Genomic DNA, 25,035 nt, shown 5'->3' with positions numbered 1-25,035 from the left:
GTCCTTACAATGGGAGAAAAACTGAAGTGTTTATACTCAGTTCAAATCCAACAGTCTTTATTCAGGGATAAGTTGCTTTACTTAGTTTGAAACAGTTTTATTGAAAAATAATGGAATACTATGTGCTGTTACTTTTCTTATTGACTGAACTGTGAATCTGTTGTAGATGCTGAATTTCTGTCCTGCTTCCAATCAGCCATTTCTTTGAGAGTGAGGAAGAAACAAAATTCAGGGATTATAATGGGCTTAGAAAACTGAGTAGGGCCCCTTTCTGCTGAATGAAAAGATTCCACGTGTTTTGTTTGTTCTGTGGATGCTGCATCTATTTTTGAGCTGAACATAAAATGCTTGGAAAGAGAAGATGAATATTTGTATTCCTCCCTGTATCTGAAAGACAGCACTGAAAAAGAGCTCATCGAGTTTCAAGTCTTTTGCTGGATTCCCAAACCTCCAGTTTCTTTCACTGTGTGCACTCTGCAGTTTCAGACTCTGCTAAATTACATTTAAATAAACGATCCAGTGAACTTGCCAAGCTTTAGATCACATGTTCTTGTCAGAACTTCCCCATATGCCCTGCCCTTACTTAGCAAAGTTGAGAGAGTTCTGTAGTCTGAGTCCAGTGAGACCAAATTTACAGTGCTCTAGAAATCTTAACTTGTGAATTTTCCTACTCTGCTGTAAATTTTTAACTATAATGATGAATTTTCTTAATTTTTGGGATATATATTGCTTGTTTTTAATTAAAGAAAAAATTAAGAACAGAAAAATTAGCACCCCATGCTTGATCTCATTTCCCAGATGTAGAAACACCTCTGTTTTCTCCCTGGGCTAAGTTCCTGTAATATACACACATATATGAGAAAGTACAGTGGGATCTACTCAAAATGTTCAATTGGACCAACTTGCGCACTTAATTACATGTATTTGTGTGTTGGAGAACTTAGCCTTTTTGCATTGCAGAGCCACATCAAGTTGGGGTTACTTGCCTTTGGTAATTTTTTTGTTCAGTCTGTTCGGCTTTTAAAATAGAAGCCAGAAGTTCTGTTCTGAATTTTAGTTATCATTGCAATGATGCTAGTTTCTATGGGAACATTGACTTGTAGGTATCTGAGACATAACCTCATAAATAGCAATTGAAAATATTCTACTGTATGTCTCATGTGCCATGTCTTGGAGTTAACTTTCCTGTGAGTACCTTAACTGTTGAATTGCCTGGATTCTGAATTTTAATCTTTTACTTTAATGCATTAATTTAGCATTTCCATTTAATTTCTAAAGCATATTCATTTTAATAAGTGAACAAAATTGCAGGTGGAGAACATTGGGCATAACTTTGCTGAAAGTAAGCAAAAGCGTATTGTTTTGGCTAACTGTTTAATTTTATGAATAGTAAATCCTATCCCTGATTGTTCTTCCTGCAGATCAATGCTTCCAGTGCCACCTGCAGTTGGACCAGCTTTCAGCTTCGAGTTGGATGTGGAAGATGGAGAGGTGGAAAACTATGAGGTTCGTTTATGAAGTGCAGATATGTTTGGGAGACAGTAGTTAACTTAAATGATGAATTTATACTGACTACCATCTTTCCCTAAATCCTTTTTTGGCCTTCTAAATAAATGTAATGTCTGTATGTCTGAAAATAGAATCTAGAGACAATATGTTATGCCTGTTGTATTGGATGTTAAAAACTAATAAAAGCTCTTTTATTTTGTTCCTATTTCTTTTCAGAACCCTCCCAGAGTACTAATCAATTGCTCCATTTTTCATTCTAGATTTCACTTTTTTCTTGCATTTTAATTGATTTTTAAATATTTTACAGAAATAAGTTTTGTGCAAATAATGTCATGTAGTGCATTTTACATGACTTGCTAATTGATGTTAGCTTTACGCACTAATGCTACTATTATAAGATGAATTCAGCTGAATGTGAAACATAATGCTTGCAAAATTCCATCATGCACTTCATTGCCTTAATGTTAAGGGTACTGTCATTAGTAACAAGAATTGGAAAAAACACATACCAAGAAAGTTACAGGTTAAAAATCCTAACCTTTGAAATATGGAAATAAGGTATAAAAGTTGTGAACTGGAAGAGTATATAAATATGCAAATACCATTTCAGTTGATGCATTCTCCAATACAAATATTGGTGTGAAAATAAAGCAGTAAACCATCATAGGGTGTGCACTTAGATGGCTTATTGGTTCAGGATGTGCATTGGTAACAACCTAATGTACAACTTGAAGTAGGTTATTGCTATTAGAGTACAGCTTTGTTCTTTTTAAAACCATTCTTCTATCTCAGTCCTGGCACTTGGGTTATATAGTTCCTCCCAGCTAGCAGATGGACGGTGATATGTATTAAGCTTTTCTTTTCTCTTTCCTCTCCTTCCTCCCACTTCTCCCTTTTTCTGTTCCCCAGGAACCTCGCTGCCTTATTAGTAACGGATAGTGGCAAGACAGTTGCTTTAAGTTTTCAATTACTAACTGAAACAGTCAAACTGCAACTCTAGTGAGGGGTTTTGTTTGTTGTTTTTTTCGAACAGAAAAAGGGCAGCTGTACTGAGAGGGAGAAATGAAAGGGCAGTTAAAAGTTGTTTTCATAGATTCACAGACTTAAGTTCAGAAGAAACCATTATGGTCTAGTCTGATCTCCTGCACAGTGCAGGCCACAGAATCTCACCCACCCACTCCTGGAACAAACCCCTGACCTATGTCTGAGTTATTAAAGTTCTCAAATCATAGTTTAAAGACCTCAAGGTGCAGAGAATTCTCCAGCAAGTGACCTGTGCCCCATGCTGCAGAGGAAGGCGAAAAAACTCTAGGGCCTCTGTCAGTCTGCCCTGAAGGAAAATTCCTTTCCCGACCCCAAATACGGCGATCAGTTAAACCCTGAGCATGTGGGCAAGACTCACCAGCCAGCACCCAGGAAAGAATTCTCTGTAGTAACTCAGATCCCACCCCATCTAACATCCCATCACAGACCACTGGGCATATTTACCTGCTAATTGTCACAGATGGGATAGCCTAATTTTGGCAATTAATTCATCATACCATCCCCTCCATAAACTTATCAAACCTAGTCTTGAAGTCAGCTATGTCTTTTACCCCCACTACACCCCTTGGAAGGCTGTTCCAGAACTTCACTCCTCTCTGATGGTTAGAAACCTTCATCTAATTTCAAGTCTAAACTTCCTAGTGTCCAGTTTATATCCATTTGTTCTTGTGTCCACATTGGTACTAAGCTTAAAAAATTCCTCTCCCTCCCTGATATTTATCCCTCTGATATATTTATAAAGAGCAATCATATCTCCCCTCAACCTTCTTTTGGTTAGGCTAAACAAGCCAAGCTCTTTCAGTCTCCTTTTGTAAGATAGGTTTTCCATTCCTCGGATCATCCTAGTAGCCCTTCTCTGTACCTGTTCCAGTTTGAATTCATCATTCTTAAACATGGGAGACCAGAACTGCACAATTATTCCAGATGAGGTCTCACCAGTGCCTTGTATAACGGTACTAACACCTCCTTTTCCCCTCCTCTCCTTTCCCTTGATTTATCGCCTCGGTTCTGTGTCCTTGCAATGGTGCAGTATTTCTAGAGTTATGTGTGCAAGCTCCTCTGAAGCAGTTGCCATGCCAGTTAAGACAGTAGGCTGGGTTCAGGAGATCCAGATTCAGCTTTGACTTCTGCCACATATTCCCTTTGTGCATTTGAGCAACTCACCTAATTTCTCTGTGCCTCAGTTAGCCTGTTTCTGAAGCTGTTTGCTGCTTCCTCAGCTCACAAGGGTATTGAGGATAAATTATTTACATGGGAGAAGTGAAGTGTTTTGATATCGTGCTTCATATCGAAGCCTATACATGAATAAAAATATTCTACTGAAAGAGTCTGCCCAGTCCAGTGTGACTTTGTCGTTCCTTGGAAGCTCTCAGCACATAATCTCCATACCTGAACTCAGCTAGGCAAGAAGTGGGAGCCAGAGTTGGTGTCCCTTTAAACTATAGCTCAACTAGGCAGCAATATGCAGTCAGGTTAGGCAACTGTTTCCTCTGATTATTCATACTATTATTTCAGCTTTTTTCTATCTAAAACAAAATATTTATCATGCTGTGAATGCAGCTGCAGGACAGATTAAGAACTGGGTCATGAAGATTTAGATAACCTGAACAAAGCTCTCTTATGCAGTTCAAAAAGTACTTACCTGGGATCAAACTCTGAAAGGAATGTTTTCCAAGAGCCTGTAATTGTGAGGAAAGGGGCGATCAAGATTCTCAGTCCCTCTTGCTAGCACTATATTGTGGAATAGTGATAACATTTTATGTCAAAAAAATAAATACATTGCAGTTGTAGGGGAGCCAGAGCTCCTGTGAACAATGAGGTTTTAAAAAGCACAAACTCCGCTTTCTGCAGGCGCTGCTGAATTTGGCAGAACGATTGGGAGAAGCCAAACCACGAGGACTGACAAAAGCAGACATTGAACAGCTTCCATCTTACAGGTTCAATCCAAACAACCACCAGTCAGAACAGACTTTGTAAGTGTATTGCTTTTGGCTCTCAGTTTAAGTTGCATTCTAGGTCATTTTGATCGTTCTAGGTTGGAGGAGTCCATAGCAGCCAGTATTGTAACACAAGTGTTCAAAATGCACATCAAATGGTATGTGCCTTTTTAAATTTTCCAACCCAGATAATAATTACCCTGACTTTGAAAGCTCATACATTCCTACTTGAAATATGGGGTGTTTTAAGGTTTAACATGATGAGTAGGTACACTTGGAACATGTTTTACAAGTTGCCCAGTTATTTATTCAGTTTGCTACATTAAAGGGACATTGTCAACTTGAAATTTACCCTATATCAAAAGTAGTTTCACGCACTGTTCCTACCTCTGAAAGCCCTTGCCAGTTTTTCTGGTTTACACATTTTCCTATTTAATCTGTTTATCTGTTCTATTTGGAAAACCACATAAACAAAAGGAGAAAATGGTTATACATGGGAGGCAGTGAAAGTGACCATACACAAAGTGCTGTCAAATATATAAAGTAAACAAACTGGAAGGAAAAAAAAAAAGGCCTTTTTTCAGTCTTCTAGTTACAACAGTCTTAGGTATTACTTGTAACAAGAAGTAGGGAATAGATTTTCAGGTGGAAATGTGATTGTTTTTTGCTTAAAGTTGATGTTTCAACCATGATGAATCTGTTTGAAGAAAACACATGACTGAACAGAAATATAAATTAAAGGGGGAATTTCTAAAAAGAAGTAATCTGATCCAAAGTTCACACTTTTTTGAGGCGGGGAAGTGGCAACTCATAATTAGCCTTTTTATATATAGTCATATTAAAAAAAAAAAACAAAAAAACCCTAATATTAAAACTGAATGAAAAGTACTTGAGGGGTTTACACTGACTAATCTTTAGCAGCTCATTGCAAACTTTAATATTCGTATGAATTACTGTAACAAAATCTTGCATGTGCTCTTGATTGGGGTGGTGAAGATCCTGTGTGGTGGGAGCATTAGACCTTCCCTATGCTAAGGTTTGAAGCCAAGGTAAGCGGCATTGGAGCAGCTCTGTTTACACTGGCACAGCTGGTCTACACGAGAGGTTTGTACTCATGCCGCTCCATCAGGGTAGCTACTTGTACTAAAAACCCCATTGCAAGCACAACCTATAAGTTGTCTATAGAATGCCAATTTGTTGTTGCTGAATAACTTCAAACTCTGCAATCTTTTTTTAGGTGCGTAGTATGCATGTGTGATTTTGAATCAAGGCAGCTACTTAGAGTCTTACCTTGTAACCACGAGTTCCATGCCAAGTGTGTCGATAAATGGCTTAAGGTAAAAAAAAAAACAAACAAACAAAAAACAGTTTGTGAGAATTTATAATGGCCTCATTTGTAGTTGCATTTATTTTCACTTGCATTTCATCTCGTTTCATCTCATTTTTCGTTTCTGATATTTAGGCTACAAAAGCCAACAGACTAAAAGTGCTGCCTCCTTTTGCAATAACATTATTTTCTAGTAGTTGATGAAGGGAGATTATGTGAAATCTATATCAAAACTCGTGTCATTAAAAAACTGACATGAAGAGAATTATCTTGACCAACAAATTTAGTTCATTTTCAGTTGGACACAATCATGCCTGTATTAATATAATTATATGATAAAGTAGGAAAGTTCAAAGTAGAGTGAGATTTGTGAATGGTCTGAATACTGCTTATGTTTCTTGATTAAGCAGGAATTGATATTAACTGAAAGTGAAACTACCAAAAATCTTTCTAGCTTGTCATATAAATGTAAAGTCTGGAGGCAGGGAGAAAAATATATAACTGGTCAAATTTCTCACAAAATTAAGGCTTTACACATGAAATAACTTGTTTTGAAAGATATACATCTTATTTTAAAAAATATGAAGAATCTAAAATCAGGACACCACCATAAGATCAGAAATTAGGACAATGCCATACAGAAAGTGAAAAGTGCAGGGTACAATTAGGTAGAAGATGATATGCAGAGCCAGATCTCTGCAAACTGCATTATCCAGACCTACTGCCAGCAAGTATTGTTTCCCGTCTTGTCTCACGTTTTTAGTACTTTGTTCTATTCTGATTCATTTATTCTCTATTTTAATCTTTGCCATAATAGATCTCTGGTTACAGCAACCCAATGAGAGAGAGAGAGATGAAATAATCATTAGAGAATAATACAGCCACTGTTTTACATTGTATCTGTTTTAAGATGCATTTTCTTAAAAAACATGGCACAAGTGTCTAAGCTGTCTTGTTGCATTGCTGACAGGTGTATTCTTATAGATCATACACAGTCTAACAGAGTACCGAGCATCAAGAAAATAGCTGCTTTATCATGCTTACTGCAGAATATCTTTAATCTGGTAGTCAGTAATAGTCTGATGAATATACCTTCTCTTGCGTAATGAGTTCAATACTAAACAAATGTGCATGAATAAAAGAGATGGGGATTTAGAGGCATGCTACTAGATCAGATACTCACTCATGCTCTGAGATTGTGGAATGGATACCCTAAATTAAATGTAGGGCCAAACGTAACGTCAGGTAGTCTAAAGCTTGTACAAAACCGAAGACCAGTAAAAATGTTTCCATACATTTATTTAAATTTCCAATGGAAACTATTTGTATGCAAAAGATATTCTGCAATATTCTGAACCCAAATATTGCAGCATATGGTAGTGTCAGAGAACTAGAAACTGAAGTATAAATGACTAATGTTTTTAGTAGCAAACTGAGAAAAATGTAAAGAATAAGGGTTCTTCGAGTGATTGCTCACATCCATTCCAGTTAGGTGTGCGCGCTGCGCGTGCACATTCATCGGAAACTTTTTACCCTAGCAACTCCAGTGGGCCGGCAGGTCGCCTCCTAGAGTGGCGCCGCCATGGCACCTGATATATACCCCTGCCGGCCCACCCGCTCCTCAGTTCCTTCTTACCGCCATGTCGGTCGTTGGAACTGTGGAGCGCGGCATAGCTGTCCTCCACGTCCCTAGCTCTCCTTGTTCTATGGTTGATAGTTGTAATTAGTAGTTAAGTGTAGTTAGTTATATAGTTAATAGTGTAAATAATATTGTAGATATTTGTTAGCCGGTTTGGGCCGTACCGGGAGTCATGCCTGGTTCGCCGGGCTTCAAGCAATGTGCGGCCTGTAAGAAGCCGATGCCGACCAGCGACCCTCACGACGCGTGTCTAAAGTGCCTGGGGGAATCACACAGATCGGACAAGTGCCGCATTTGTAAGGCTTTTAAGCCTAGAACAAAGAAGGAGAGAGACCAGAGACTTAGGACTCTCCTCATGGAAGCGGCACTCGACCCAGCAGCTTCGCAGGCCGTCATCTTGGCGCCGGCACCGGATAGACTTCCTGGCACCGGGTACAGAAGCAAGACCCTCGAAGTCTGCAACTCCATCCAGGCAGACTTGAGTGGAGCGCCCGGCACCGACATCTGCCGCGGCGCTACCGGTACCGTCTGCTCCGGGCCCAGAGGGTCCGTCGAGTCTGGTCCCGCTGAGCTCCCCCATAAGATCTGGGGTTGAGCTATTGGTCCCATCGACGCCGGAGACCTTTGCCTCAGCACGGGACCTCATTGCCCTGACTGAGTCAACTCAGCCTCCACCCCCGGTACCTCCGGTGCGGGTAGCGTCCAGGGGCAAACCTATGATGAGAGCGCCGTCTCGGGACTCACGCTCGCTGTCGAGGTCCCGACACCATGGTCGCTCAAGATCCCGCCGCCGCTCGCAGTCCCGGCACCGCTCCCCTCGGCGGTACCGGTCGTACTCGCGGCACCGATCGGCCTCCAGACAGTCACGGTCTGGTTCCAGCCACCGATACCAGCACCTGGACTCTAGGAGCCAGTCCCGCCATCGATCAGCGCACCGGTCGACCTCCCAGCACCGAGCTGGTGGCAGGTCCCGGTCCCGGTCGACTTCCCGACACTGCGTCGGTGGCAGGTCCCGGTCCCGATCCCGGCACCGAGTCAGCGACTGGTACCGGTCCCGATCCTGGCACCGGTATGACTCCCGGTACCGGTCCCCGGCACCGAGAACATCAGCCCCTCCATGGCCTTCCAGACGGCCGTCGGTGTCGTCGCAGGCGGACAGCGTATATGCGCTGGGCACTGACAGACAAGCGGCCCTTTTTCAAGACCCTCCGCAGCAGGACCAGGTTCTGGACACCCTGGGCGTATCACCAAGCCCAGGGCCCCCAACAGCTTCCTCCTAGGCCTGCAACGGCAGAGCACAGGGCACCGGAGGCGTCGTTGTCTCGCCCCCCTCCCTCCCCGGACGGGGAGGACGGGTCAAAGCAACAAGACCCTGATCTCCCTCCTGAGCCAGAGGCGAGGGCTGAGGCGGACACCCCGCTGGACATTCTCTTGCCGGGGGTCTCCTCATCGTCTTCTCCCAATGAGGCGGTGGCTGGCACTTCCTCTAATAACCCTCCTCCGCTAGATCTCAGGGCACATCAGGACCTCCTCAGGCGCGTAGCACAGAATTTGAGCCTGCAAGCTGAGGAGGTCTCTGAGATCGAGGACCCCGTCGTCAGCATCCTCTCCTCCGATGCTCCCACCAGGGTTGCCCTGCCCTTCATTCGGACGATCCAGGCCAACGCCAATACGATCTGGCAATCGCCGGCCTCCATCCCCCCTACTGTACGGGGCGTCGAAAGGAAGTACATGGCCCCCTCCAAGGGCTATGAGTACCTCCATATTCACCCGACACCATGCTCCCTGGTGGTACAGTCGGTGAACGAGAGGGAGCGTCATGGGCAGGAAGCCCCAGCCCCCAAATCCGAGGAGGCCAGGTGTATGGACCTCCTCGGCCGCAAGGTTTATTCGGCTGGGGCTCTTCAGCTCAGGGTTTCCAATCAGCAAGCCCTTCTTAGCTGCTACGCCTTTAACTCTTGGGTGGCAGCGGATAAGTTCAAAGAGCTGCTGCCACAAGAGGCGCATCAAGAATTTGCGGCGATTCTTGACGAGGGCAAGAAGGTTGCATGAACCTTGTTGCAGGCCTCCTTGGACGCTGCAGACTCGGCTGCCCGTACCCTCGCCTCGGGGGTGACGATGCCCCGCATCTCCTGGCTTCAGGTTTCTGGCCTTCCACCGGAGCTCCAATACACCATCCAGGACCTCCCGTTCGAAGGCCAGGGCCTGTTCTCGGAGAAGACAGACCCCAGACTGAAAAGTCTTAAGGACAATCGGGTCATTATGCGCTCCCTTGGGATGCACACACCTGGGACGCAACGCAGACCCTTCCGGCCGCAGCAACAGCAGCAGCATCGGCCGTACCCCCAGTTCCGCCAGCGGCAGGACCTTAATAGGCGCCGCGGCAGAAATGGCAGGTGCAGGCCGTCGGGCAATCAAGGGGGGCAAAACCAAAGCTCCTCTAAAGCCCCACCTGGACCCAAACCTTCGTTTTGAAGGTGCGCCCGACGGCGTAGTACCAGTATCCCCCATGGATCCTTCCCCCCCGTTTTCCAACCGCCTTTCGTTTTTCCTCCAGGCGTGGTCCCGGATAACATCCGACCGCTGGGTCTTACGCACGGTGCAGACAGGATACCGTCTGCAGTTTGTATCTTTTCCTCCCTTCCGCCCCCCACCCTCGTCCCTCTTCAGGGACCCCTCTCACGAGCAATTCCTCCGCCAGGAGGTACAGATGCTCCTCGACAAAGGAGCTATAGAGGCGGTTCCGGAGAACGAGAGAGGCAAGGGGTTTTATTCCCGCTACTTTCTGATCCCCAAGGCCAAGGGAGGCCTCAGGCCTATCCTTGACCTGCGAGAGCTCAACAAATATCTAGTAAAGTTGAAGTTCCGCATGGTATCCCTGGGGACCATTATCCCGTCCCTGGATCCTGGAGACTGGTATGCCGCCCTCGACATGCAGGACGCTTATTTTCATATTGCCATATGGCCACACCATAGACGTTTCCTTCGGTTCGTGGTCGGCCGCCATCACTACCAATTTGCGGTCCTCCCATTTGGCCTTTCTACGGCTCCGAGGGTATTCACAAAATGCATGGCTGTCGTTGTGGCACATCTTCGGCGCAGTCGCATTCACGTGTTCCCTTACCTCGACGATTGGTTAATTCGGGCACGTCGGAGCTGCAGGTCCGCAGCCATGTCCGCAGGATCACCGGCCTGTTTGCTACCTTGGGCCTCATGATCAACATGGACAAGTCCACCCTGCTCCCCTCGCAGAGGGTGGAGTTCATTGGGGCCGTCCTGGACTCCACCGTGGCCAGGGCCCTTCTGCCGTTGCCCAGGTTCCAGTCGTTGTCGGCGATCGTTCAGCGCTTGCTGGCAGCCCCCCTGACATCGATACGGACATGCCTAACCCTGTTAGGCCATATGGCAGCCTGCACGTTTGTGACCGGGTATGCACGGCTCCGCATGAGGCCCCTCCAGTATTGGCTCATCGCACATTACCGTCTGGCAAGGCAGTCACTAGACATGCTGATCACAATCCCCCAGGGGGTGTTGGATTCTCTCAGTTGGTGGCTAGACCAGTCCATCGTGTGTGCGGGGCTCCCATTCCACCCACCCCAGCCCTCGGTGTCCCTAATGACGGATGCCTCAGATCTCGGCTGGGGGGCCCACCTGGGAACCCTGAGGACACAGGGCCTGTGGTCCCCACAGGAGGTGGAGCTACACATCAACATGCGGGAGTTGAGAGCGATCCGCCTTGCTTGTCAAACGTTCTGTCACCAGCTTCGGGGTTGTTGTGTCGCTTTATTTACCGACAACACGACGACCATGTACTATATCAACAAGCAGGGTGGCACCAGATCCTCTCCCCTATGTCACAAGGCGATGCGACTCTGGGACTTTTGTATAGCCCACTCCATTCACCTCACGGCTTCCTTCCTCCCCGGAGTACGGAACACGCTGGCGGACCGCCTGAGCAGAATCTTCCTCGCGCACGAGTGGTCCCTCCGCCCGGACGTCGCCCTCTCGATTTTCCAGAGGTGGGGTTGTCCCCGCATGGACCTCTTCGCGTCCAGGGGGAACAGGAAATGCCAGGCGTTCTGCTCCTTTCAGGGCCGGGAGCCCGGGTCTATAGCGGACGCCTTCCTTATTCCATGGACGACCCACTTGTTCTACGCGTTCCCCCCGTTCCCGCTGATCCACAAGGTCCTTCTGAAGGTGCGCAGGGACAGGGCCCGCGTGATCATGGTAGCCCCGGCGTGGCCCAGGCAACATTGGTACCCCATGTTGCTGGACCTGGCCATAGCCGACCCAGTTCCCCTGCCCCTTCACCCGGACCTGCTCACCCAGGACCGCGGAACTCTCTGTCACCCGGACCTCCAGTCGCTGCACCTAGCAGTGTGGCTCCTGCGTGGCTGACCAGTTCCGAGTTGCGCTGCTCCACCCCGGTACGTGAGGTACTCTTGGGCAGCAGGAAGCCTTCCACTAGAGCGACGTACTCAGCCAAGTGGAAGCGTTTCTCCTGTTGGTACATGGAGAAGGGTCTCCTCCCAATGGAAGTTTCGGTGGCCAATATTTTGGACTATATTTGGTCCCTTAAGCAACAGGGCCTGGCGATATCGTCCCTGTGGGTCCACCTGGCGGCTGTCTCCACCTTTCACCCGGGTGGGGATGGCCGCTCCGTTTTCTGTCACCCGACGGTGACTAGATTCCTTAAGGGGCTGGAACGTCTATACCCTAACGTCCAACCCCCTGCCCCTACCTGGGATCTTAACCTGGTGTTGTCTTGGCTCATGGGGCCCCCCTTTGAGCCGTTAGCTACTTGCTCCCTGCTCTATCTTTCTTGGAAGACTGCCTTTTAGTAGCTATTACCTCAGCTAGACAGGTGTCGGAACTCCGGGCTCTCACGGTAGATCCCCCGTATACAGTCTTCCATAAAGGTAAGGTGCAGCTGAGACCGCACCCTGCCTTTCTCCCCAAGGTGGTCTCAGCCTTTCACATCAACCAGGAGATCTTCCTCCCAGTTTTTTTTCCCGAAACCTCATTCTTCACGCAGGGAGCAACAACTCCACTCGCTTGATGTCCGTCGGGCTCTCGCGTTTTATGTGGAGAGGACCAAACCGTTCCGCAAATCCCCCCAGCTTTTCGTGGCAGTAGCGGACTGCATTAAGGGGCTTCCCATTTCCTCGCAGAGGTTATCCTCGTGGATAACGTCCTATATCAGGACCTGCTATGACTTGGCTCACGTTCCTGCGGGCCGTGTGACTGCGCACTCTACCAGGGCGCAGGCGTCGTCGCTGGCTTTCCTCGCCCGTGTGCCCATCCAGGAAATCTGTCGGGCAGCGACCTGGTCATCGGTCCACACCTTTGCTTCCCACTACGCCCTGGTCCAGCAGTCCAGAGATGACGCGGCCTTCGGATCTGCAGTGCTCCATGCCGCTACTTCTCACTCCGACCCCACCGCCTAGGTATGGCTTGGGATTCACCTAACTGGAATGGATGTGAGCAATCACTCAAAGAAGAAAAGATGGTTACTCACCTTTGTAACTGTTGTTCTTCGAGATGTTTTGCTCACATCCATTCCACACCCGCCCTCCTTCCCCACTGTCGGAATAGCCGGCAAGAAGGAACTGAGGAGCGGGTGGTCCGGCAGGGGTATTTATCAGGTGCCATGGCGGCGCCACTCTAGGGGGCGACCTGCCGGCCCACTGGAGTTGCTAGGGTAAAAAGTTTCCGACGAACGTGCACGCACGGCACGCACACCTAACTGGAATGGATGTGAGCAACACATCTCGAAGAACAACAGTTACAGAGGTGAGTAACCGTCTTTTATGCCTACACTAGATGTTACGTCTACACTTGCAGATGTAGAGCGCCGGGAGTTAAACCAGCCCTCATAGACAGCAGCAGGGAAAGCGGTGCTGTGTGTTCACACTGTCAATTGCGTGGCCACATTAGCAGCTCTTGCAGCGCCACAGAGAGCAGTGAGTTGTGGTAGCTATCCCAGTGTTCAAGTGGCTGCAACGTGCTTTGGAAGGGGGTTGCAATGCCTAATGGGGAAGGCACAGTATCACATGATGCAGGTTTCCCAATCCCAGTGTTCCAGGGCATCCTACTAGATTGCCAGCTGCTTTTCAAATGAGGGGTGGAGTGTGACAGGGAGTGTGTTGCGTGTATGTGGGGGGAGAGACTGTGTGTTTTGGGGGCAGAGTGTGTCAACATGCTGTCTTGTAAGTTCAAACAGCGGTGGGGGAAGGGGAAAACCTTCACATCAGCCCCCACCCTCCGCCCCTCTTTCTCTCTTTCTCTCTCTCTCTCTCTCGCGCACACACTTGTCCCTGCAGCAGGAGCATTCTACAGTAATGGTTTGCTTTGTGTCCCGAAGCAGATAAGCATGTGGGCTGTCAGAAATGGAGCTTTGAAAGGGGATATCCGCATGCCTGCAGCTGAGTTCAAAATAATGATGTGAGTGGCCACTTGACTTCAAGAGATTATGGGACATTTCCAGAGGCCAGTCACAGCGCAATAATTCAACACGTCGTCCACACTGACACGCCAGTGCTTCAGCTAGGACGCAGCAAGCTCTAAGCTTCTCGTGGAGGTAGATTACCAGGGGCGCTCTAAATGCCTTGCCAGTGTGGAAACCTCAGGAGTTAGAGTGCGTTGAATCAGCCCCGGGCGCCCTAACTTGCAAGTGTAGACAAGGCCTCAGTGATTGACGATTAACTGGAGATACTTAAAATGTTTGTAAAGACACTCCCCCTACAGTCCATCCCACTCTTACCAGTCTCCATGCGTTTGTAGCCTGGGCCAAATGTGTGGGAGGTGTCCACACTAGCCTTTGCAAATCTGTTAAGTACTTCAAGTTAGTTGGCAATTCAAAAGTCTAGTGAAGACAAAGCCCTAAGAAAACAGTTTAGTGAAAAATCAGATTTTGAAAATGTTTCCAGTAGCACTGATCTGAGGTGATTTATTTTCTATAGATAGGGCCCTACCAAATTCACAGCCATGAAAAACATGTCTCAGACCGTGAAATCTGGTCTCCCCCTGTGAAATCTGATCTTTTTTGGGCTCAAACCCTATACTATACAGATTTCACGTGGGAGACCAGCTTTTCTCGAATTGGGGGTCCTGATGCAAAAGGGAGTCACAGGGCGGATTACAAGGTTATTGGAGGGAGGGGTGTGGTACTGCTACTCTTACTTCTGCGCTACTGCTGCTGGTGGAGCTGTTTTCAGTGCTGAGTGACTGGAGAGTCCAATATAGTTAAAGCAGCAAATTGTTCTAGGGTAGAGAAGCCCCAGGTGGTTATAACTGGAAGAAATCAAAAATTAAATATTTTCCTTTTGTCCATTTTATATTCTGTGTGCATTTGACAGCTTTCTTTGTATGTTGTCAGTTTCACTGTATTCTTTAGTGATGGTCCCTATTGTATTCCACTGAGGGTTATACGCATGCTCTTGGAGCCAGAGATTTTGAAACTAGTAGTGTCTGTTGATCCGCACATGCACCCTTGCTCTGCCTCATGGTTTCATCCAGGGTGATAAAGGGCAGAGCGGACTGACCATGCCCTGCGTTTCTTCTCATCACCACATGGTTTGAGCCGGAGCCTCTACTGGTCTCTTGTCTCTTGTGACACACTTTGTGCAAAAAAAAACAACCCCCAAAATGGTTTATTCCTGTGTATAGTTAGTATTTTGTTGTTTTTTTTGTAGTAATTTTAGTGTCAGTAGTAGTAATTTTTAGGATTTTAAGAACTTTGGGACACTGTTTTACCAGTTGCCCCCCTGCCTCCGTGCCTGGGTACTGGATTGTGCCGAAGACACTGAGGTTCAAGATCTGCACCTCCTGCCCTTACTCACTTTCAACCAGTGACGAGCACCAGTGCTGCCTTTTCTGCTTGGAAGAAGCTCCCATTGCATACAGGTGCAGTATCTGCTTCTCCTTCCCAAGCCATACCCAGGAAGGCTGGGCTCTCTGCCTCAAGAAGCACCTCATGGAGGTTGTCATCAGGCTGCAGTCTGATACAGGCCAGGGAACATGACCTCCCCCTCCATACACTGAGCAATCTAGAAGTGCACCTTCTACCGCGGAGCACAATTCCGTGCTGAGGCCTAGCCATGAGGCAAGGAAGCTTGTGCATAAAAATGGCAGCCTTTCTCCAGGCCCAAGAAGGGTATTGCTCTGTCCAGCAGCTCCAGCCATGCAGAACTGGCGTGTTCCAAGGCTCAGAAGCACAATAAGAAGCCGTACAAAACGTCTGATCTGCCCACCAAGCTGCAAACTCCTTGGTCAGCACTACCAAAGTCAAGGGAGCCTTCGGTTCCTAGGCAGTTCTCCTTTTCAGTGCCCGTTCTTGCTCTGGATCCAACTGCAAAGAGCGTGTCACTGACGCAAGGAAGATTCAAGTCTGCCCCCGTGTCTTATGAACTCTTGCCTTGGCATAGGTGAGGTCTCCATTCCCTTCTAGCAGAGAATGCTTCCCCACATTAGACTTGCCTCTTTCGGGCCATGTTCCCACCTGCTCCCCGACGACTCCCATGGTTCTAACAGTGCCATCGTTTGAACCGGGCTCTGACTTCTCTGCATCAGAGAACTCAGACAGAAAGCAGAGTCTGCTCCTCCTCTATCATCAGTATGCCTACCCTAAGGTCCCGCTGACTCAATGGCAATACCTTCCCTTTGCTGAGCCTTGGCATCGCTGGTATCCCACTCCTAGGGACTGTGCACAGCAACCACTGGGTCCGCCTGTTGGCCATACTGGGGGTTGTGACCTCAGTATCTGCCATTGGAATCTTCCCGCTCTGCTTGTGAGAAGTCTCCAATCTCACTCCTTTGACCATCATTGAGCAGGTGTTCAGAACCACTGTTGGAGGATGCAGCACTTAGTCTGACTCCAGTGGTACTGCCAGAACTGGAGCAATTCCCCTCGTCATCCCTGGATGCCATGATGTCTTCAACTCCCTCTTTGCACCCAGTTGACTAGCGCCAATTTCAAGAACTGCTGCGTAGGGTGGTGATTGCCCTCCACATCCCACTGGAGGAAGTACAAGACAAGCATCACCAGCTTCTTGACATCATACACACCTCAGTACTGGCCACGGTAGCTCTACTGATCAATGATGCCGTTTTTCAACCAGAACAGACCGTATGGCACACTCCAGCTAGCTGCAAACCCACTCCCAAGGGGCGGAAAAGAGGTACTGTGTGCCTCTGAAGGGGTCTCAGTCTTTCTTCTCTCGACCCTTAGTCAGATTCCCTTGTTATTCAGGCAGCAATGAACAGGCTCAGCAGCAACACCCATGCTCCACCCTGGCAGACAAGAAGGGCAAGTGACTGGACTTTCTAGGTTGTAAGGTCTTCTCTTCTGTCAGCATACAATTTCACATTTCCAATTCCTTGGCTCTGTTCACCAAGTACTACTACCTTACCTGCAGCAAACTGTCAGATTTCACAGACAAACTACCCCAGCAGGATCTAGCTCGCTTCCAGTCTATCCTACAGGAGGGGAAATTGGTTGCGAGAACAACACTCCAGACTGCAGTGGATGTGGTGGATACTTCTTCATGCACAATGGCTACAGGGATGTCACACATAGGGAGTCGTGGCTACGTTTGTCCAGTTTCCCGAGGGAAGTCTAGACCACCATGGAGAGCTCCCTTTCGTTGAATTTTATCTCTTCAATAAGAAGACTGACTCCCTCAAAGACTCAGTGCCACTCTGCGATCGCTGGGTATCTAGACACCAGCACCCAAACACAAATTTTACTGCCCACCTCTGATGCAGCGATTTAGAGCTCCCCAGTTCTTCCACCAGCAGCCTTATGAGTCTCCTTGCAAATGTTAGAAGACCCAGTGAGCTGTCGGCCAGGTTCATCTTCACAACCTTCAGCATCTCATACTCAGTCTTTGCAGAAGCATTATTTCGGAGTGCAACCAGAGAGCCATCAACTACCCTGTCTCAGATTGTGCACCTGACTCACCCCCTTCCAGGGGGCACCCAGCACTTTTTTTACGAGCTTGGAGTGTGATAACAGACAAGTGGGTCCTGGATGTCATTCAACATAGCTATACAATTGAGTTCACAACACTACCTCACCCAGGTCCTCTGCCCCGGCCCTGCCTCAGGAGCCATTTTCACAACAGTATCCTTGCCCAGGAAGTGAACTCCCTACTGCAAAGAGGGAGCAACAGAACCTACCTATCAGGGCGGTGGTTCCCAAGACTTCGACCATCTCAGCCATTTCATATGCAAGCCAAAGATTTTCGTATGGTCACCCTAGCAGCCAGCATGCCTTCCTAAGAAGGAGGCATGTGGTATATGGCTCTCACTATGCGAAATGCTTTCATATGGATATCCATCCTGCCCACAATTGTTTCCTGAGATTCACAGACTGCCTTCGTCACTTCCAATACATCTACCGTTTGGACTCGCCACTGCTCCACAGATTTTCGCCAAGATTTTCTTGGTAGTGGCGGCCCATGTCTGGTGCTAAGGGGTCCTTACGTTCCCTTATCTTGACGATTGGCTTCTGGCAGCGAGATCAAAAAAGAGAAGCTTGAGCCTTGACCTCCATGCTGCTCACACACCTCCTCCCCCCTGGGGATGAGTGTACATGTCAATAAATAAACTTTGGATTCCACACATTTCCTAGACTTCATTGGGCCCACATCAGTGTGTCCTCAGCACGTGCCTACCTGCTGTAGGACAGGTTCCAGACCCTACAAGAGCTGATTTCCATGGTGCTCTCCAGTCTTTCTGTTCCAGCCAGGACCTGCCTTTTTGTTCTGGGCCACATGGTGTCTTGCACATATGTGACTGTGTTGGCCCGTCTCTGCTTTGGCTTCCTACAGCCTTGGCTTCAGAGAGTCTATTCCCCCGTGTGCCACACCATGGACTTTCTGCTGTCGGTTCCCAATGATATTTCTTTCCTCCAGTGGTGGACAGACTCAGATCAGGTCTACACCGGGATGCCATTCTTTCTGCCCTCCCCATCAGTAACAATCATCCTGGATGCGTTTCTCGTCGGATGGGGCGCCCACATGGATGAGCACGTTGATTCAGGGGACCTGGACTGCTCAGGAATTTCAGATTCACATCAACATCCTGGAATTTCGGGCAGCATTCCTCTGATCCATCTATTCCAATCACATTCTCAGCATGTTGGACAACGCTACCACAGTTACTACATTACCAGGCAAGGCAGCATGAGGTTGCCCGCTCTTTGCGTGGAGATTGTTCTGTCTTTTTGGGATTGAAAAACCCAACCTGAGTGCACCTGGATGGCTCAGAAATCAGAAGACAATGAAAAGAGACTCCAAATTATTTTTTTCCAAATCTCATGGTTTTTAAAGCCACTCATAGGGTTTTTTTAGGCCTGTTTCCTGATTGTTGAACAATTGGGTTCAGCAATAGTGTGTGTGATATTTTTAAAAATCCCAAATCATAAGTAAATAGTTGTAATCCATCTTGGTTCTGGTGACATTATCAAAACCTCTCCATTTTTGCTATAAGGCTTTCACAAAAAGCCCCTAGGTAGAACTACACAGTTTTAAATAAATGGTATTTAGAAGATCTCATTAGAAAGTTTATTTAGAATACTTTTGAGGAAGGCTACAGTATATCATTTAATGGCATATGTATGCTTATGTTTGAGAAAATTAATTTGTCTCAAGTAACTGCATGTTAAGGGAAGTTTCCATTCATGACCTGCACTTCAGTGTGCACCTCCAGTTCCTCCTTAAGCCATTGAGAGTGATGTTCAGATAAGGAGAAGGGGACTAAATTCCATGAAATGTACCAGATTGCGATGCATGTAACTGATTCATTATGGTAGAGAATCCTAAAACATGGGAAAATGCTCTACTGCTAAAATTTGTAGAACTGTTACTATAGCATTACATAAATCAAGGTACTCATGTTCATGTTAAGATTTTAGTTTTTTATTTAGTCTGGTTTTGCGGATTAGTTTTCTATCATTTGCTTTCAGTAAACGACAATATATTGATACTAGCACTAGATGTCATATTTAATACTACAGATAGCAAATGTTGAAATATAATCTTGATGAGTATATCTGAGTTGCTCAGCTCTCAAGCAGTATAATCTAGGAAAAGATGACAGTTTTATTCTAAATTAGATGGATTAGTTGCATTATATCTAGAATAGAAAGGTGCAGAACAGATACTTGCTCTACTGCACTTAAAACCTATATTGACATAGCTGTGTCAGTCATGGTTGTGAAAAAAAAACACCTCCCCAGTGACAGCAATGCCAGTAAAGCCCCCAGTATAGAGACAGATGCCAGCACAAAACTTAAAAGGGGAGGTAGTGTTCCCACACTGACAGGAAAAACTCTGTTGGTATAGGCTGCATCTATACTAGGGTACTGGGCTGACATTGGCTCTGCAGTGTGTACGTAGCCAAAGATAAGGTGATTGAATTCCCTCAAATGGTTATGAAACCATAATGATACAGGAAGAAGTGCACTTGGGTTTTGTGTCTTCAGTTTGCAGCACTGTGTTTCTCATTTCCCCCTAAAATGTCAATGACACTTTGATGCAAGCAGCTGTAGGACAATAATGGTTACTTAAAAATGTGATGGAGAGAAAAAAAAACCACATTCATTTTTGGTTGCACTAAGAAACGGGAACATTTTTCTATTAATTGTGAAAATACTCAAAACTTGGCCACTTTAGACGTTATTGAAAGTCCTACAGTTCACTAATCATCAGCGCTGTTGCTTTGATTAAAACCTTAGTTCACGTATCTAAATAGTTCAAATTGCAAATATCAAATTGGAGGAGAGTCTGGGAATCTAATTTCCTTTTTAGGGAAGATTTTATTGTAAATGTTATCCGCAGAGTATTTTTTCAATATTGGCTTACCTCTTTGTGTAAAAAGCTTGAAAGTGTTTATCCCTTCATTGTAAAAATTTCTTTAGTAGTATCAGGAATGCGAGTCTGATCTTCCCTGATTTTTCTGGGGGTGGGTGTTGCAGGAAATGTGCAGTTAGGGTATGTCTGCACAGCACACACCCACCCCCCACCGACCCGCGTGGCAGCAGACTCCTGGTCTACAGATTCAGATACTCTCCGCAGTGCTAAAAACAGCTGTGTAGGGTTTCGGGCTCTGAAATGCATCCTCTTCCCCCAGGCTTCAGAGTCCAAGCTCCAGCCTGAGCCCAAATGTATACACAGCTGTTTTTAGTACTGTAGACCAGGGTTCTAAGACTCTCTGCCCCATAGGGTTTTGCTTTGCCATGTAGATATACCCTGTGAACACTCTCTCGTTAACTGAAAGGTGGCAGCACTCATTCTTGAACGGACACATTTTTACATATAGTTCTCCATACTGTGTTCAATAGGCATTGTTAAAAACAGTTTAACTACAACTTCCTTCTCTTCAGCTGCTCAGTTTTCAGTGTCTTGTGATGGCATAATGTCGTCATTCTCCATAATTCTTTTACAAAATTCTCCTCTCTCCCAATTTGTGGGTGTTTTAAAAAAAGGCAGAATTTTAATTTGGCAGACCTCTCAGGCCACCTTCACACACACAAAGAAGCCAAAAGGCACAGACCTAATTTACCTTCCTGTTGTGATTCCATCTTGGATTAGTACATGCCTGTTGTATAATGTGATATACGTTGTTATATAAATAAGCATCCTTGTCAATGCACTAAACCTTGTTTTACTTTTGTTTTATAGGCAAATCGTACCTGCCCAATTTGTAGAGCTGATGCTTCAGAAGTGCATCGTGATTCAGAATGACCAATCTAAGAGCACAATTCTAGTTTGGGTGTTCCTAGTCACATGAATAGACGAACTATCCATTGAACTTACCCGTGTGGCTGCCAGCCTTCCCTTTACACAAAAGGGTCAATGGACCTTTTTTTGCACTGTGTGATTTAATCAATTATAAAGCTTATAATTAGTCTTCACAATTATGGGATTGTTATACTAACCGTGTGATTGGAACTCCAAAGATTTTATTTTCTTTAGCTTAATTTTGTGTGTGCACTAACATTCCCTGGTTTTTGTGTGATCATTCCGAGTGTTGCTGCGAGATTACAGTGGACGTGATCTTTTAGCATGTGCTTTTATAAAAAGTGGTAGCTCCAAACAATATAGCAATCTACCTTATATAGAGCCTTCAGATACTGTGAGTGGGAACGAATGGTGTAGGCGGGAGTATGTATGTTCACACGAGAGTTTGTGTGGGGTGTGCTAGCGAGTGTGTATGCGTGTGTCTGAGAACCTATATACCAGCATGTACTGAGAACGTATGTGAGTAGTATTAATTATGCTGCAATGTATAATCTTGTGTGTTATTTAAACAGTACTAGTACTGTACACTGGTTTCTTTCCTTGTGTTTGCAGTTGCACACTGAATGCTAAGGGTGCAGCAATTATAGGCATTTAATATTTCCTCCCCATGTACTTAATGGTATAAAAAGACCTTTTAACTTTTATTCAGACAACTGTTATTGCTTCCCCTTCACTGGCGGTTGTAAGTGTACCACTAAAGAGTGCAGTGATTGCGCAATACATGATTAATTTTGTTTTTAGCTCATGTCATAAAATCCAGATTTTGCATTTGCTGATTTACTGCTAATTTATCAATAGTTGCAGTATCGCACAAAATCAGTTAGCAACATTAACATTGTCAGTTGATCGTTGGAATGTTGATGCTTTTCCGTTTTCCTTTTTAATTCCTCTAGCCAGTTTGAATTATGTTCAGTTGACTTCAGAACAGAGATCAGTTCTGAAGATGCTGAAGTAACATATTCCTCCCCATACACAGAAGCTGAAAGGACATTCAGAGTCTTGTGCAACAGCTCCTCACATTGTTGGCCATTGTACTTGCTAAGTACATAATCATTTAGCTTATAAACTTTGTCTTTAACTCATTTATGTTCTTTTTCATGTATAAGGGAGTTTGTGTAAGTGGAAGAGAGGCTACCTTTTTAGTCCTGCAACTTTATGAACAAAATAGAATTCTTGGCATTTTCTCAGAGTGGAAGAACTCCTAACTTTGTCCTTGTATCACAGTAAGTTTTTGTGGTCATTTGCTGCCTGGTTCAGATGGCATAGGATACTTCTTCTACCCTTCCCTACTAGGTAGTGAGCTTTTGCATGAATAAAAAACTAGCTCGGTTTTTCGGTTAGTAGGCAGAATATTCACATTTTGAGAAGTGTGTGTTAGTACACAATCAGGAACAAAGAATGCTGTGAAACAGGAGTTAACCTCCATTCAGCTGCCCTGTGAATGTTAGAGCTGGATTATTGAAAAATTGGCTTTGTTTAACATTTCAGACTGTTAAAGGTTTTAAAATTTGTTCTTCAGTCAAATATTTAGATCTACTGTGTGTACCATAGTTATTGAAGAGATGCACTGTTTTGCATCACTGTGCTTTCTCCTAAATGTAGTGTCATTACTTTGGTTGCAATAGCACAAGTGGCACAACTAGCGATATTGCTAGAATTTGCTGCCAGTCTCAGCTTTAAGTTTCTGTGTCATTTCTGATGCTTTTGTGTGCTGCTGTGCTTTAGTATCAGTTATATTTTCAGACAGTGTTACATGTTCTCCATGCTGCTTGCCCTTCTTTGAAGGCTCTACAGACCAATCACAGCTTGTGGTTCAGTAAAACAAAATGAAAGCACAATTTTGCCCATGTTTCAGATGCTATTGCCTCTGTTTAGTTACACAAGTAGAACGAAAAACTTGCTTGTCTGTCCATGTCAGTACCTAACACTAAGTCTATCAAAATTATTACAAAATATACAATGTACAACAACTTTAAAATGTTCATTTTCCCCTGAATGTGCTAAGGAATGGAACTGTCACAACATGTCACCAAACAAGTTAAGTCACATATAGTAAACTTTATTTTTTTAACGAATGAAATCATGTGTTTAAAAAGAAGTGTATGCGACACATCTTATAATACTTAGGGTCTTTTATATAGCTGCAAAAAAATTTCTACTTGTACAGATGTAACCATAACAAACACTACTACACTCAGTATTCACTTTGTTGACGCATGGAAATAAGGCACTTTTCTAAGTTAGATTGAAATGCATAATTAACAAGGCATATTTTACTAATATTGAGGTAAAGTAGTCCTCTTTCCTGAACTGGAGAAATCTTGATACATAATGGCCCTCTTTCCCAGTAAAGTTCTGTGACGCAGGTGAAGATTTAGGAGGCAGTAGGATTTCATTTGGTAAAATACTGAATTTCATTGTTGCACTCTTGTGGCTGATCTCTTCTGGAATGTTTCTTTCGTTTGCATGGGACTCTTGCAGATGTGTGCAGACTTGCTTCCTGTGGTTAGTGTGTATAAAAAGCACACATGCATGTGTTCTGAACCAGCTCAGACTGGCAACAACAGACTTCGTTGTTGTGGCTGCCCTGTCAAAAGAGGAGGGGAAGGGGATTCATGCTCAGCCTTTACTGCCATGTGTTATGCACATTTGTGTCTAATTCCTCAGACCTGCAGTGGTGCCTGGCAGCACCAGAATCCAGTAAAAATGTTTGTTGGTTGCCTCCCCCCCATTTCCCACCTCCCTTCTAAAAACAACAAACTGTTGGCTTTACCATGTTGGCACTGCTGTGTTTTTTGCATGAATTGTCAACTTAATTTGACTGTGTTCTGGTTTTTAATGGATACCAAGGCCTACAGATCTCTCCAAGGTCTCATTTTGTGGGTTTTCTTTACAGAAACGTTTTTGTGCAAAGTAATTTTTTTTGGTTGTATACAGTTTTTGTAGTCTCTTGAATATGATTTTCTCAGCTGTTAACATTTACACTTTTTGTAATACTTGGAATGGTGGGATCTACCAATGTGCTGGTTTTTTTAAACTTACTGAAAATGCATTTTTGATTGAGTTATCTTTAGGCCTTAATAAAAGAGCTGTGTTTTTCCCTCCCTTTGGTACATTCGGTTACCTCATTTTGCTATTTGTGTTTCAGATTTGCTAATGATTACAAAAGCTTATGGGTTTTGTTGGAATCATATTTTGTCGAGTGTTTTCTTTAAATCATACTCTCTTGTATCAGTTAACATGTAGTTTTAAATGTATTATAAATATCTGTAACCAAATCATTTGAAGGCTTGATAAATTTTTAACAAAATTTGTACATTTTTTATGAGAGTTACTAGTAATGCTTTACTAAGTAGTGCAATGAATTTTTATTTTTAATCCCTGTGCCCAATTTTGGAGTTGAGAGAGTTGTTCAGTAATAAATGTATGATGTACACTTAGTTTTGTCATGCCTCTTGTTCTCCTGTTGGGGTTCATTGTTTGTTCTTCTTAGTCTGCGTATTTCTATTTTATTGTAAAACTTTAGAGCTGTACCACTCTGCAACTGGAATTAGGTTTTTTGTTTCTGACTAATGCTGTTCATATGTAAAACAAGAATTGATTTTCTTTTAGACAAAAATATCAATATTTGGTTAACTTGTCTGCTTTTAGAAATCTCAGGAAGAGAATCGCAGGAAGAGCTGCACTATCTCCTTTTTAAAAATAGTAAAGCTATTTTCAGCAGCATTGTCCTACATTAAATGAATATGCAAATATGTATAATTGCCAGCTCTT

The 25,035-nt window shown here is 45.0% G+C and overlaps 1 protein-coding gene across 2 annotated transcripts in view; it reads left to right on the top strand.

Annotated features, from left to right (window-relative positions):
• The window catches only part of RNF38 (ring finger protein 38), a 223,484-nt gene extending 198,783 nt beyond the window's left edge, over nucleotides 1-24,701 (top strand). For both annotated transcript variants that reach the window (XM_030565841.1, XM_030565842.1), the window contains 4 exons: nucleotides 1,422-1,506; nucleotides 4,405-4,526; nucleotides 5,728-5,827; nucleotides 21,142-24,701. In XM_030565841.1, coding sequence (XP_030421701.1) covers nucleotides 1,422-1,506; nucleotides 4,405-4,526; nucleotides 5,728-5,827; nucleotides 21,142-21,204 — 370 coding nt within the window. In that variant the 3' untranslated portion in view covers nucleotides 21,205-24,701. The remainder of the gene's footprint in view (nucleotides 1-1,421; nucleotides 1,507-4,404; nucleotides 4,527-5,727; nucleotides 5,828-21,141) is intronic.
• The last annotated feature ends 334 nt before the right edge of the window (nucleotides 24,702-25,035 follow it).

This window comes from Gopherus evgoodei, chromosome 6 (genome assembly GCF_007399415.2).
Source record: "Gopherus evgoodei ecotype Sinaloan lineage chromosome 6, rGopEvg1_v1.p, whole genome shotgun sequence".
Lineage (NCBI taxonomy): Eukaryota > Metazoa > Chordata > Testudines > Testudinidae > Gopherus > Gopherus evgoodei.
The sequence above is the reverse complement of the archived record's forward strand: the minus strand, read 5'-3'. Positions and strand labels throughout refer to the sequence as shown.